Genomic DNA, 14965 nt, shown 5'->3' with positions numbered 1-14965 from the left:
ACGTCTGGTGCACAGTGAATTTGTGCAGCACCTTTTTTTTAAAATTTTCTTACACTGTTGCTCTTACCAGTAGTACAGGTGAAGCAACTCTGCTTAATCCACATACGGATTTATGTACTGAGCCTGGATTATGATTCCTGGTCTTGGCACAAGAAAGATATTGCCGTTCTTTTTAAAAAGATCACAAATCAAATAAACTATATTGATTGCAAGGCTCTCTTTTGAATTGAAATGTCATTGTTAATCTGTGAAGTACAAACTGGCTACAACAATTGGCAGATGTCCCTCAGTGACAGAAGGAGATCTAATAGAGTAATGAATCATAGCATCTGTTATTGGGATTTAGAAAGCTTAAGGTAGATTGTCCCGTATTTCTAGAAAGGAGTGGAGGAAGGGATCAGGGGGCTAGGACAGTGTGGAGTAGACTTTATTTAATATATATGTGAACTGTTGCAGTATATGTAGTGTAGGTACACTCACAGGGCTATTAGAGAGGGGGACAATTTTGACTTGGCAACAGCGAAGAATCAGTGATATATTCCAATTCAGGACAACATACTGCTTGGAGGGGAACCTGCAGATGGTGGCATTGTCATCTGCTGCACTTGTTCTTAGTGGTAGTGGCCATGGGTTTGGAACCTTTGAGTTGCTGCAGTGCATCTTATGGATGGTACACACTGCTGCTACTCTGTGTCAGTGGTGAAGGGAGTAAATGTTGAAGGCGATGGGGTGGGATGCGAATCGAGCAGGCTCCTTTGTCCTGGATGGTAACAAGTTTCTTGAGAGCTGTTGGAGCTGCACTCATCCATGTAAATGGAGCGTGTTCCATCACAGTCCTAACTTGTGCTTTGTAGTTGATAGACAAATGTTGGTGAGTCAGGAAGTGAGTTACTCGCTGCAGATTTTCCAGCCTCTACTTGCACTTTTATTTATATGGCTAGTCCAGTTCAGTTTCTGCTAACTCGCAGGATGATGTGGGCAAATCAGCGATGATATAGCCATTGAACGTCAATGGGTGATGGTTAGATTCTTTCTTTTGGAGATGGTCAATGCCTGGCATTTGTGTGCACAGTAAGAAGTCTTACAACACCAGGTTAAAGTCCAACAGGTTTGTTTCAAACACGAGCTTTCGGAGCACGGCTCCTTCTTCAGTTTCACCTGAAGAAGGAGCCGTGCTCCGAAAGCTCGTGTTTGAAACAAACCTGTTGGACTTTAACCTGTGTTGTAAGACTTCTTACTGTGCTCACCCCAGTCCAACGCCGGCATCTCCACATCATGGCATTTGTGTGGCATGAATGTTACTTGTCACTTACTAGCCAAAGCCTGAATATTGTCCCGGTCTAGCTACATATGGACATTAACTGCTTCAGTATCTAAGGAGTCGTGAATAATGCTGAAAATAGTGCGTTCATCAGCGAACATCCTGAATTCTGACTTTATGATGGAGTGAAGGTCATTAATACAGTGAATGAAGATGGTTGGGCCGACGGCACTACTCTGAGGAACTCCTGCAGTGGTGTCTTCCGACTGAAATGGTTGACCTTCAACAACCACAACTATCTTCCTTTGTGCTCAACGTTACTCCGACCAGGGCAGCATTTTTCCCCCTGATTGCCAGTGACCCCTGTCCTCCAAGGGTCCTTGATGCCACATTCTGTCAAATGTTGCCTTCATATCAAGAGCAATCACCCTCGTATCACCTACTTACACTAAGGGTTAGTGTTTTTTTTTTAAATTGTATTCTCATTTTCACATTTTCTCCCGAATTTACGCCCAACAATAAACAATAATCAGTAACAAATGTAATGTCAATTCCCATATCAATAATAACGATCCCATCCTCCCACCAAACCCTCAAACATTAGCCTGCATGTTAACATAAACAAATAACAAAGAGGAATCACCCACAGTCACCATTAATAAGGGTTACAGTGTTAAGCTATCATTGTTCATCACATGGTTCTCCAGAACTGTAAGTTGCACAGTAATTAAACGCTAACCATAATTAAATTGAAAGCTTTGTTAACACAAAATTTAAGTTTGTCAAATGATCATGCCCTGATCATGCTTTGCTCTTCAGCTCATCGGAATATTTGGTCTAATGAATAATTTTTTTCTTATTTATTTGAAAGCTATTCCCTGGTCAGCAGCCAGTAGTGAAGTTACTGGAAACACTGCAGGAGTGGTTAGTGAGCCTTCCATTGGATAAAATCCCATATGATGCCATCCTAGATTTGGTGAATAACAAAATGAGGGTAAGTACCTTGCTCACAACAGAAGCAATGATCTGATATTCACCAATATTAAAGAGGAGAATGTTTTTCTTTTGATCCATTTCTCCAAAAGAATTCTGCAGATAGCACACGTATTGCAGAAAGTTCTTCTGTTAATCAGATAACTAGATTTATTTCCTGTGGTGCTGTGACAATATTTTTCCATGTTATAAAGCTTCATTTAATCTCCTCGCTTCCTATTTATTTTTGCTGAGGTTTCAATAAGAAAATTCTCCTGAAAATTCTTATTTCACTCTCCGGAAATACTTGCACACAGACAAACTGTTTCTACTTGGCTTGTAGATCTTATTGTAAGAATTATTTTCGATCAAAGTCAGCGTGATGACTTGGGGAGGTGGACAATTTTCCAGTGGGCATTTACTGTCATATTGTCATGATGACAGGGGTTCAGAGGGCAATTTGTCCTTCCTTCTGTGTGTCTTGGTGCAGTGTGTATGATGCTGGCTACTTGGACTCTCAAAAGGTCCTGGGTCAAGAATACCCAAGTTACCCTTGCACCACTGAGTGGAGGAAATCTTGATTTAATTTTTATGCAAGCCCCCAACTTAAGCCTTCGACAATGCGTGATCCCTGAAAACCACTGTTTTCTGCATTCCTCAAAACTTCAGTTCTGTAATTTTGTCGCTTAATTTATAATTTTGTTTCTTTATACTGTTCACTTTGTAGTTGAGGTCACGCTGAATCTTGAGCCTCTTTGGGATTTGCATCAGCCACATGAATGGCTGGTATGAAAAAAAGTTATGCAGTGCTGTTCTGAATTGAGTTTAAGATATTGTCGGGGCAACACGGTGGCGCAGTGGTTAGACCTGTTCCCTCACAGCGCTCCCGGCTCGATCCCGGCCCCGGGTCACTGGCCGTGTGGAGTTTGCACATTTTCCCTGTGTCTGCGTGGGTGTCACCCCCACAAACCAAAAAGATGTGCAGGGTAGATCAATCTGCCATGCTAAATTACCCCTTAAATGGAAAAAGAGAATTGGGTACTCTAAATTGATGTAAAAAATTAGATATTGTCAACATATTTTTAAAAATGTATTGTTTCATGGGCATCACTGTAAGGCTAGGATTTGATGCCTATACCTTGATCTGAGTGGCTTACTACGCCACTTTAGTGGGCAGCTAAGAGGCAACCCATGTTGTTGTGAGTCTGGAGTCATCTGTCGGCCAGACCAGGTAAGAGTGGCAAATTTCCTTCTCTGAAGGACACTGGTAACCAAATAGTTTTTTTCAGCAATTAATGCTGGTTTAATAGTCACCAACATGAAGATTAGCTTTCAATTCTGGATTTTATTAATTGAATTTAAATTTCACCAGCGGCTCTGGTGGTGCAATCGTAAGTGATCTGGAAAATATATCATTGGGATAGCCACTCTTACTTGCAAATATGTCTTACCCCCAAGCAATCTTTTTGATTTGGTGAGACAAGCCTGCATTATGAACTTCTCAGAATTACTGGCAATGCATTTCCATAATCAGCCTCCAGGAAACAGACCTGTAATGAATGGTGCAGTGTAAATGTTGGCTTTAAGAAGAGACCAACGAGTTGTTCACAGTGGAAAAAGTCTGCGATCAACTACTTTTCTAGGGGGGTTCAATTTGAGCAGGAATCCTGTAACTTCAAAGAGAATTTCAAAGCTAGCCAATGTTTTTTTTAATAAACTACTGAAATGGGTACTTCTAGAACCCTTAATAAGCTCAAATGCAATGGAACCTTAACTAACTCTGCTCTGTAATGTTTTACTGACTGGCTGATTACCTGAGTATTTTTTCCTCTGGTCTGCCAGCTACCATCATTCCCTAATCCTATTGTGATCTTTGTGATCGCAAACAAAAATGCTCCTGGTATTTTAAATGAAATTTGTTTTCTTTGAAATTTACCACCTGATAATTGGTGTTGGTCTTCTGGGATTGCTGCCATCTTAAAGCATTTATTGCAGAGTGTTCAAATTTGACATTCACATGCTCTTAGCATCCAGAACTCCTTGCTGATTGTTTATTTTCAGTGGCATTGGTCACAATGCTGGAAACAGCAGCGAATCTGGATATAAAAGGCTGTCATCAGTAAAAAGCGAGCATGAGGTCCTGACCGACTTATTAATGTTTCTTAGGGAAGGAAAAGATCATTTTTCTCCAGGCTGGTCTATTTGTGACTCTAGTCCATACTAATGGGTGGTTTCTTCCCGCCGAAGTTGACCCCGAACACAGGTTTCCAGCAGTGGGATAGGCGAACCATGCAAAACGGAAAATACTGCCGGCAGCCAGTGGACTATCCGCCTCTACTGTGCTAAAGCCCATCCCAAGGGGAGCTGGAAAATCCGGCCAATGTATTTGCCTCTTAACTACTCTCTGAAGTAGCTGAACTAGCCACTCAATTGCATCAAACCATTGTAGTGGTTCAAGAATGCAACCCACCTCCTCAGTTCAGTTATGCCAGTGAATTTTTTCACCGTTTATTGGGAATCAATTAACAGATGGCTAGGAAGAATTCAGTCACAGGTTACCAAAAAAAGGATTCAAGCAGGTTGTTTTAAGACATTTATCACGAGCCAATGGATTGAATATTTCGTGCTAAATAGACAGAAAACAATCTGCAACCCATAATAGGTGAGAATAATCCACAGCTCCTGGAGATGATGGTCTGCAGAGCTGATGGCCATCGTCTTTTGCTCATGGTCTTCTTGAACAAGCCAGGTTATCAAGCTGGAACCTCGGGAGACCTTTTTCCATCCAAAGTGTTTTTTCCAAGATGTAGTCCATTATTTCTCGGGGGATTGAGGGTGCCGCATGCCAATGATTTACTCAATAATCCAATTATGAAGGGGCAGATTCTCAGGGTAGATCTGTCCTATTTCCACTGCTAGCCCATGAAGTTGCCTTGTGGCACATCTCCTGCTGGATATCTTGTTCACCTAATTTAGGCAGATGGTTTAGATATGGGACATCAGGCTTAAGTCTGCTATGTGATCATCATGTACTAGGTAGAGATAACATTGTCTCTGTCACTGTCGACCCGGCAGACTGCTATTAAATCTTTCATAATGGAGAAAGAAACAGAGAATTATTTCTATAATATTCAGTTAATTTTTGACATTATATGCAGACACCCTAGACTAGGGCGCAGTCAACTCCAGCCCCACACCAAAAAAACAAAGAGGGAAAGAGAAGAGTAAAATAATACGTAAAATTAAGAGAGACTTTGTTTCAGATAGTTGTGGCGGGCACATTTTTTTCCTTCAAACCAGACTTTGGTTAGAGATTTCTGCTTTACAGTCTGTAATGGTTTTTCACTGTAGATTCATTTAGGTTTCTGCAGTTTCAGAAATACAGCAGCTTTTCTGAAGAAAGCACGAGAGAGAGAGAGAGAGCAAGTCCTTTCCCCTCAGTGTCCAGGGACCGGACTCTGCTTTCCTTGGGTCTCCAGAAATCATCCCAATCGGGCAAAATCTAATCACCACCTGTTACCGGGCAGAATACGGCCTTTTGGCCAATTTATTGGCCAGCAACCAATCGAACCGAGTTCCACCCCATTTCCCGGCTCCCAGAAAGTCTGGGTTTTGCTGTGCAAAGTTAGCCGAGTGTTCCCTGTTGTAACTGTCAATTTCCTTGTTTCCCCAACTCAACTTAACCCATTAAGCATCCATGGATCAAAATGATAACTAAAAATAAAGAAAGGGGGAAAAAAGGGAATCAACAGGAAGATCCCTTAGAATATTGTTTTATCAATGCAGCTTGGATATCTTGTGCAGATATTTTCTATGTTTATCATTCTCTTGCAGATATCTGGAATATTTCTTACAAATCGTATAGAGTGGGTCGGCTGCCAGGGCAGTCAACCTCAGTACAGAGGTTACCCATGCTCACTTTGGACACTCTTCCATACCTTGATGGTACATGCTGTGACACGCCCTGAAATGCAAATTCTTCCTGGTAAACTATTTCATTTCAAAGCAACTTTATCTTCTTTAACCCAAAATGATTTTACTCTGTCTGAAAAATTAATGATGCAAATGACCAGAAGACGTAAACATAAGTATGGAACTCTCCTGTCTCCACGGTGGGTTTGGTGCCAGGTGGGAACGGAGAGTCTGGAGTTGGATATCTGCCAGCATACAAACACTTTACAATCCTCCCAATGGCAGGACAATCTTCCACACAGGTGGTGTGAATTTCATTTGTATCTCATGAATGCTCATTAACCCGGACACGCCCTACTGAACAGAAAGCTGGCACCGGACTTGTTAGGGAACGGTAAATATGGTGACATATATGGATGACTGTAAGAAGAGGTATGGGCTCCACTGGACGAGACGTGAGAAAACTGGGAGGAGGAGCTGGATGTGGAGATAGGGGGAGGACTCAGGATCAAAGCTCTGCACAGGATCAATTCCACCTCGTGTGCTGGGCTGAGCCTAATGCAGCTAAAGGTGGTGCACAGGGCGCACCTAAACAGGACACGGATGAGTGGGTTCTTCCCGGAGGTGAAGGGTAAGTGCGAGCGGCGTCAGGGGAGTCTGGCCAACCACCCACGTGACTCTGGTCCTGTCCCAAGCTCATTGGGTTTTGGACCACCTTCTTGAAGGCCAAGTCCAGAGTGGTGGGGATAAAGATGGAGCCACACCCCTCAGTGGAAGTCTTTGGGGTATCGGAGCATCCAAAGCTCTTTATGGGAGGGACCGACGCACTGGTTTTCGCCTTCCTGATTTCCCGGTGGAGACTAATGTGTGGATGGCGGTCGATAGCACCACCTAGGGCCTCGGAGTAGCGGAGTTCCTGAAGCTAGAAAAAATAAAATTTGCAATTAGGAGATCAGATGAAGAATTCCAGCATACATGGAAACAATTCACTAGTCTCTTTGTAGACCTATTCTTGACCAACAATTAAGAGGGGGGGATGAGCAAGGAGGGAGAAAGCAGCGGGGAGGAGGGAGGAACAACCAGAGAGGGAGGGAGCACTAAAACCACAGAGTAAACGGGGAAATCTGCCCTACACCATTTTTGTTTTATTTTGTTAGTTTATTCTGGGGTTTTTTCTCCTATGTTTTCCGTATGTGCGTGATAACACTAATATAAACTTTGACCACTTGTATAGCAAAGAGATGTAAATTATTTACAACCTCGGTTATGAGGGATTGCAGTTATAAGTTGGAACGATATGAAGCAAAGACTCCCCTGAAAATGAAACCACAATAAAACATTTTTAAAAAGCATGCTGCCGAGGTCCCAGGTTCGATCCCGGCTCTGGGTCAGTCCGTGTGGAGTTTGCATATTCTCCCGTGTTTGCGTGGGTTCACCCCCACAACCCAAAGATGTGCAGGATGCTGGACTGGCCACGCTAAAATTTCCCCTTAATTGGGAAAAAATGAATTGGGTACTCTAAATTAATTTTAAAAATCATTTTTTTGAGAAGTGACTGCTCAATAAAACAGCGGCATCCTGTTAGGCCTTCTAATCTTGCATCACGCCAGTGGGAAATAATAACAATAATCTTTATTTCACAAGTAGGCTTACATTAACACTGCAATGAAGTTACTGTGAAAAGCCCTTAGTCGCCACATTCTGGCTCCTGTTCGGGTACACAGAGGGAAAATTCAGAATGTCCAAATTACTTAACAACATGTTTTTCGGGACTTGTGGAGGAAATCAGAGCACCCGGAAGAAACCCACGCAGATACGGGGACAATGTGCAGACTCCACACAGCCAGTGACCAAGCCGGGAATGGAACCTGGGATCCTGGAGCTGTGAAGCAACAGTGCTAACCACTGTGCTGCCAGCATGTCTTTCGGGAATTGTGGAAGGATACCTGAGGACCCGGACGAAACCCACGCAGACACAGGGAGAATATGCAGACTCGGCACAGACAGTGGCCAAGCCGGGAATGGAACCTGGGACCCTGGAGCTGTGAAGCAACAGTGCTAACCACTGTGCTACCTTGCCGCCTAGATTACTTCAGTCTAGAAACTGGTTGATATAGAGTGGCATGTTTTTTGGGTTTTTTTCGTGTTTTTTTGGGGGTTTTTTTTCGATTTAGTAGTTGCTTTTGTAGGGGGGTGGGTGTTGTTCTTGGGATTTTACCATGGCTATTCTGTTAATATTGTTTTGTTTATATTTTGTGAAAACCGTAATAAAAATTATTTTTGAAAAGATCAGAGCTGAGGAAAAGGGAGCTCTGAATTCCTGTATTATCTCTGTTCCCCAGAACAAGTAACTATACTGTGTCTGTATTATTGCAGAGCTGTTAATAAAGTCAGTAACAGACAAAAAAAAAAGATATAGAGTGGCATGCACAAGGCAGTCTCAGTTCTCAAGAACATAGGAACAGGAGTAGGCTGTTCAGGCCCTTGAGCCTGCTCCGCCATTCAATGGGACTCACAGCTGATCTGTGGCCTACCTCCATATACCTGCCTTTGACCCTTATCCCTTAATACATTTGCTTATCAAAAATTTATCCATTTCAGATCTAAAAATTAACAACTGATCTAGCGTCAATTGCCGTTTGTAAGAGATTCCAAACCTCTACTACCCTTTGTGTGTAGAAGTGCTCCCTAACATATTTCCTGAATGGTCTGGCCTAATTCTAGACTATGCCTGCGAGTTCAAGAATCTCCAACCAGTCTTTGACACTTAATAGACTTTGATTAAATCACCTCCTAACCTTCCAATTCTAGAGAAAACAGGCCTCATTTGTATAATCTCTCATAATTTAAACCCTGTAGTCCAGGTATCATTCTAGTAAATCTATGTTGCATTCCCTCCAAGGCCAATACATCCTTGCTAAGGTGTGGTGTCCAGATCTGCTCACAATACTTCAAGCGGGGTCTAACCAGGGTTTTATAAAACGGCAGCATAACCTCTGCATCCTGATACATCAGCAAATTTGGATATTTGACTTTCTGTACCATAATCCAAGTCATTAATAAATAGTATGCACAACTGAGGCCCTAACACAGATCCCTGTGGGACACCACAAGTCACATCCTGCAAATTAGAGTACCAACCATTATCCTTACTTTGTCACAAACCAATTTCCCAGCCATGTCAGTAATTTCCCCTCCGTTCTCTGAGCTTTGACCTTCGGTAACAGTCTCATATGTGGAACTTATCAAATGCTTTCTGGCAGCCCATATAAACAACATCCATAGACATTTCCCTGTCATTTCCTTAGTCACCTCTACAAAAAATTTAGTGAGGTTTGTCAGGCATGACCTACCTGTCATGAATCCATGTTGGCTCTCTCTGACTAACTGAAAATTTTCGAGGTGGTCAGTACCCTATCCTTGATTATAGACTCACCAATTTCCCCACCCAGATGTTAGGCTAACTGGTCTGTAATTCCCTGGTTTTCTCTTTCACCCTTCTTAAAAAGCAGAGTGACATGAGCAATTTTCCAATCTAGAACAATTTTGAGATAAGTTTGACAAAGCTCACCTGTCATAATGCTGCACTGTGCACCACTTTGCTGCGGCAGACCGGTTCCTGCTCTAAATGCCATGTCAAGCTGGTCTTCATGGACAGCACCGTGATACTTGGATTGGATTTGTTTATGTCAGTGTACAGACGTACAGTGTAAAGTATTTTTCTACGAGCAGCTCAAACAGATCATCTTAGTACAAGAAAATAAATAAAAAGAAAATAATTAGTAGGGCAACGCAAGGTACACAATGTAAATACATAGATACAGGCATCGGATGAAGCATACAGGAGTGTAATATTAATCAGGTCAACCCATAAGTGGATCGTTTAGGAGTCTGGTAACAGCTGGGAAGAAGCTGTTTTTGAATCTGTTTGTGCGTGTTCTCAGACTTTTGTATCTCCTGTCTGATGGAAGAAGTGAGAAGAGTGAGTAAGCCGGGTCGGAGAGGTCTTTGATTATGCTGCCTGCATAATCTAATATCCAGCAGATAAAAGCCAAATCTTTTCCAACTTTTCCTCATCAGAGTGGTATTCATGCAGCAGACCTTCTCTGAACTACTCCAACACATTTACAATTTACAACACCTTAAATAAGGAGACCAATACTGTGCCACAGTTACTCCAGATTGATCTCACCAATGCCCTCTATAACTGGAGAATAAGCTTCCTACTTCTGTATTAAGTTTCTCATCGCAATAAATGATATGTTCCATTCGCTTTGCTAATAATGGGCTGTACCTGCTTACTTTCCTTTCTGATTCATGCACTGGGACAGGGACCATGTTGATTGTCTTAAAACCGATCTTGGGTTCATTAATGTCCTCAGGGAAAGAAGTCTGCCGCCTTACCCAGTCTGGCCTACAGGTGACCTGCCAATCCACAGCAATGTGGTGACCCTTAACTGCCCTCTGAAATGCGCCACTAAGTTCTAGGGGAATTGGGGATGGGCAATAAATTCTGGCCCAGCCAGCAATGCACCCTTCCCTGGTGATTGTAATTTTTCCAAGTTCCACCCTCTCCATTTCCTGATAACTATTCCTGGGACTATTGCTAATGATTAACGCTAATCGTGTCATTTCTACTTCAGTTTAAACTGACCATATCTATTCACTATCTGCCCTGTGAGTTTATCTTCCTCTCCCTTAATGACTAAATCCCTGTTTTCAATATCCTTTTGTTATGTGCTACAGTATAAAACAAGACATTTTAGGAAGCTCTATCCTTAGTTTAATATTTGGTTTGTGGTCAGTTGGCTGATCAGGGTGCGTGAGACTATCTCTGTTCCCCTTCCTCTGAAAATAAGGTTGATTTCTTCCTGATGCAGTGAGCCCTGCTGGAAGATCAAGGGTGGGCGACCAGATTGGGTTTAGCGTGTGGTAGGTACTGAGTCAATACTTGCAAGCAAAAGATGATCAGTTTGAGGAGACTGCATAATACCTGTGCAACTGTACCTCAATGAATCATTTCCCTCATGGGAGGGTGAGAGAAAATCAGGAAATTACAGTTATCCTTTTGCACACTTGCACCAGCTGGTCTTTTATATTTGCACTCCCATGAAATCTGATTGTCAGTTACTCTTACTGTACTATTTGAAGAATTAGGTCAGCTAAGACAGCTGGATTATGTGTAGAAATGTGTGCTCCTTATTATGTCGATATTGACTAGTGTAACCAGTGGAGATCCTTTAATCCTGCACTGCAGGTAGGTGGGTTGTTTGTCCACTTTAAAGATTAGGATAAATTAAATTTCGAAATTGGGATGGTAGTCGCAAGGTCAGGAGGATTAAATGTTTAAAAGTGTGTTTTAATCATTTATAGCTCCACTTCTACCAAGTACAAAAAGACCTAAGTATTTATGCTGTAAACATCGGTTGATGTATTATAACTTGCTATGTTCAGATTCTGTAATGTGCGTCATGCCATTTATTTGCATAGACACGCTTTTTGCAACTTTTTTGACTATCTTTGCATGGTCCATCTCTGAATCTTCCTTTCTGGACTTTTATCTCTACCTGCTCCCTGCTGAGTTTTTCCAATTCTTTCTATTTCTCCATATCTGCTCAGTAAGACCCACAATTGTTTTTTTGCATCACGTAGCTGTTAGGTTCAAACAAAGCAGATCTTTCAAGGACAGTGAGCATTTCCACTAATTCCAGCTAGCACAATCAGTTGGAAAGATCGTGGACTTGATGCAGATGGGTAAATCAAAGGGCTGCATAGCTACATTTCACTCCTCAGCCAAGTGCTACAGGAGTGAATTTTACCTGTAAGCAATTTGACCAGCAAATGGGCCTACTTAACATCAAAATAAGTTAACCCACAAATGAGGTAAGTTCCTTGCATTTCAATGTTTATACCAGATGAGGGAGCTAATAAATTCAGTGCCAGTCCCCTCCCAAGGAGAGGATTAGAACTGGGACCGAAGCTCTTGAAAATAAGTAGAAGGATTTGAGATCATTTCTTTCTTGCTTGGAAACAGTTTATCGTGAGTATTTTACTTTGGCAAGACATGCCTTTGCATAGTCCTTTTCACAAGCATTCCACATCACCAAACAAAATTAGAACTTTTATATGAAAATTGCTTAATGGTGTGTGCCTTCCTTTATCCTTTACATGAAACAAACTGTTTATTTTCACTGTTCTAAATTTCTTGAGAATTCTATTCTCCTTGATTGACCATTGGATGAGCCATGGAGTATGTTTTACTAAAGGGTTGGGAACCTGCATGAATTGAAGGCCCATGGCTTCTCGGACGGAAGTGTCTGACCACAATGGCATTTTGGTCTCACAAAATGCATAGTTAAGGTTAATCAGTTTTTGATATGGTCTCACTCTGCCTCAGACTTTCACCGGTGCCTCAGTGAAGTTTGACTGATCCCAGCTGGCTGCGGAAAGCAGCAGGATCCAGTATAGCTGAAGAAGCAGTGAGCAAGGCAGAAGGGTCAAGAGCTGGGCTGGGTGGCTAAATGTAGGCAAATACCAGGAATGACACAAGCAAAACCAGCAAGAAAATGTGTTTGTGTTAATATATTTGGCTGCTTGGAACGATTTAAAGCTGCAGTAAGAAGTAGGTGATTAATGGTTGGGAACACTGAAAGCAATATGTAAGCATAATCATTTTAGTGGCTCTTGTGCTTGCCCCATTAAAAACACAAGAGCCAGGCATTGCTAAAGTCTTGCGTAGAGACCAAATTAAAACACAAAGTAAACACGTGGCAGTGGGCATTGCATCATTAGCGAGAAAATTAATACTGCATGTTATAGATATTTCCATTTACCAGATTATCTCGGGTTTGATGTAAAGTGTCCTGTAGGTGTGTCTGTTTCTCGTATACATTTTTGTCATCTTCTTTGCAAATTTCCTATTTTGTTCAGTCTGATTTATATCGTGGCCATAAATGCCTCCAGTACCTCACCATGGTTAGCACTGCTGCCTCACAGGGACAGGAACCCGGATTCAATTCCAGCCTTGGATGACTATCTGTGTGGAGTTTGCACTTTCTTCCCGTGTCTGCGTGAGTTTCCTCTGGGTGCTCTGGTTTCCTCTCTCAGTCCATAGATGTGCCGGTTAGGCAGGTGGATTGTCCATGGTAAAATTGTCCCTTTGTGTCCAGGGATGTGCAGGTTAGGTGAGGTTATGGGGTTACGGGGATTGGGCAAGGAAGTGGGCCTATTTGGGGTCCTCTTTCAGAGGGTCTCTGTAGTCTCGTTGGGGTGAATGACCTCCTTTAGCACTGTGTAATGATTCTATGAATCCTGAGTGTGCTAACAGCCACACTAACAAATTTAAGACAATCAGTCAAACTCCTAATGTAGCACATTTGCACTTGCTAAAAACAACATACATTTATATACAGGGCAAATTCTCTGCAAACAAAAGAAGCATGTTCAGACCTTGCACCTTTTTTGAATTACCTGGGAGCCTAAGCAGTCTGATGTTCCCTGTTGCTTTCTCCATAGCAACACAGTCAATCAGTCAGCTTGCCAATCTATTAACACCCTTCTCCTGTGATCATTAGAAATTTGACATTCTTGCATTTGTCCTGGTAAGTGCAAGACTAAAAGCTTCAGCAACACACCTTCCTTTTTCAGCAATACCTGTTAGTTGTTGCAAGTTGCAGTGGTAAAGCATTAATTTCTAACGAAGGTGTCTTTTTTTGAGGAGTGAAGTACTTGCATCGCTACTTTTAAGGCAAGAAGGAAAGTTGAGCATAACTCTCATTTGTGGGGTGCCCAGTATTTATTGTGTGGTACTTGTCAGGACAAATGGGCTCTTGAAGCTGTCCAATGTACTTTGGGAGGGAAAATGGAATGGGAGATAATGTGAGAAGGAACTGCTGTGTAGTGTACGGCCTTTTCTTCCTGGTAAACTTTATTTTGTTTCTGTTTAGGTTTTGACAACAGCCCTCAAATGGTTCTACAGGCAATCAGGAGATACATTCAACATTTCTTCGGCTGCAGAGAGTGTGCACAGCACTTTGAAGAGATGGCAAAAGAATCAATGGATAAAGTGGCTACATTGGATGATGCCATTCTCTGGCTATGGAGAAAGCACAATGACGTGAACAGCAGACTGGCAGGTAAGAATTTAAAGTTTACGTCTCCAGAATGTTTAACAGTAACCAGTGACTGGGTATTTATAAATCAGAAATATATGGAATGTGTGGATTTTGAGATTCCAGTACTGGAGTAACTAGCTCCCACATTATTATTTTTTTAAAGTTTAGCATCTGTGCAGCATTCTTCATGATCGCCCATTGATGTCCGAACATGTTTACACTTAATTTATTCGGCTCGAGGGCGGCATGGCGGCGCATGGGTTAGCACTGCTGCCTCTCGGTGCTAAGGACTCTTGTTCGATCCCGGCGCCAGGTCACTGTTCATGTCGAATTTGCACGTTCTCCTCCGTGTCTGTGTGGGTCTCACCCTACAACCCAAAGATGTGCAGGGTAGGTGAATTGGCCACACTAAATTACCCTTTAATTAGGAAAAAAAAGAATTGGGGTGCTTAAAAAATGAATAGACTCAACGTAGTCACTGTTTGAGCGTAGAAAATGCAGTAGTGGGTTTGCAGAAAACACGGTCACACAGACAGCAGTGTGAGAACGATCAGTTCATTGCCTTTAGTAGCGTTGGTTGAAGGATAAATATTGGCCAGGTCACTCTGGGAACCATACCTGTCCTTCAAAAATAGTGCCGAGATCTGAGAGGGGCAATGGGGCCTTGGGCATTTGTTTACAAGACACAGATCTGGAAATGCAACCA

General features: G+C 42.2%; 1 protein-coding gene across 2 annotated transcripts in view; it reads left to right on the top strand.

Moving 5' to 3' along the window:
• The window catches only part of lhx3 (LIM homeobox 3), a 189002-nt gene that overhangs the window by 74299 nt on the left and 99738 nt on the right, over positions 1–14965 (top strand). The window contains exons 9-11 of one of the 2 annotated variants that reach the window (XM_038782323.1): positions 2133–2255; positions 6068–6218; positions 14092–14280. In XM_038782323.1, the coding sequence (XP_038638251.1) occupies positions 2133–2255; positions 6068–6218; positions 14092–14280 (463 nt within the window). The remainder of the gene's footprint in view (positions 1–2132; positions 2256–6067; positions 6219–14091; positions 14281–14965) is intronic. The other variant, XM_038782330.1, reaches the window with a different exon arrangement.

Source organism: Scyliorhinus canicula, chromosome 21 (assembly GCF_902713615.1).
Source record: "Scyliorhinus canicula chromosome 21, sScyCan1.1, whole genome shotgun sequence".
Taxonomy (NCBI): Eukaryota; Metazoa; Chordata; class Chondrichthyes; order Carcharhiniformes; family Scyliorhinidae; genus Scyliorhinus; species Scyliorhinus canicula.
This window is presented reverse-complemented; position numbering and strand designations above follow the sequence as displayed.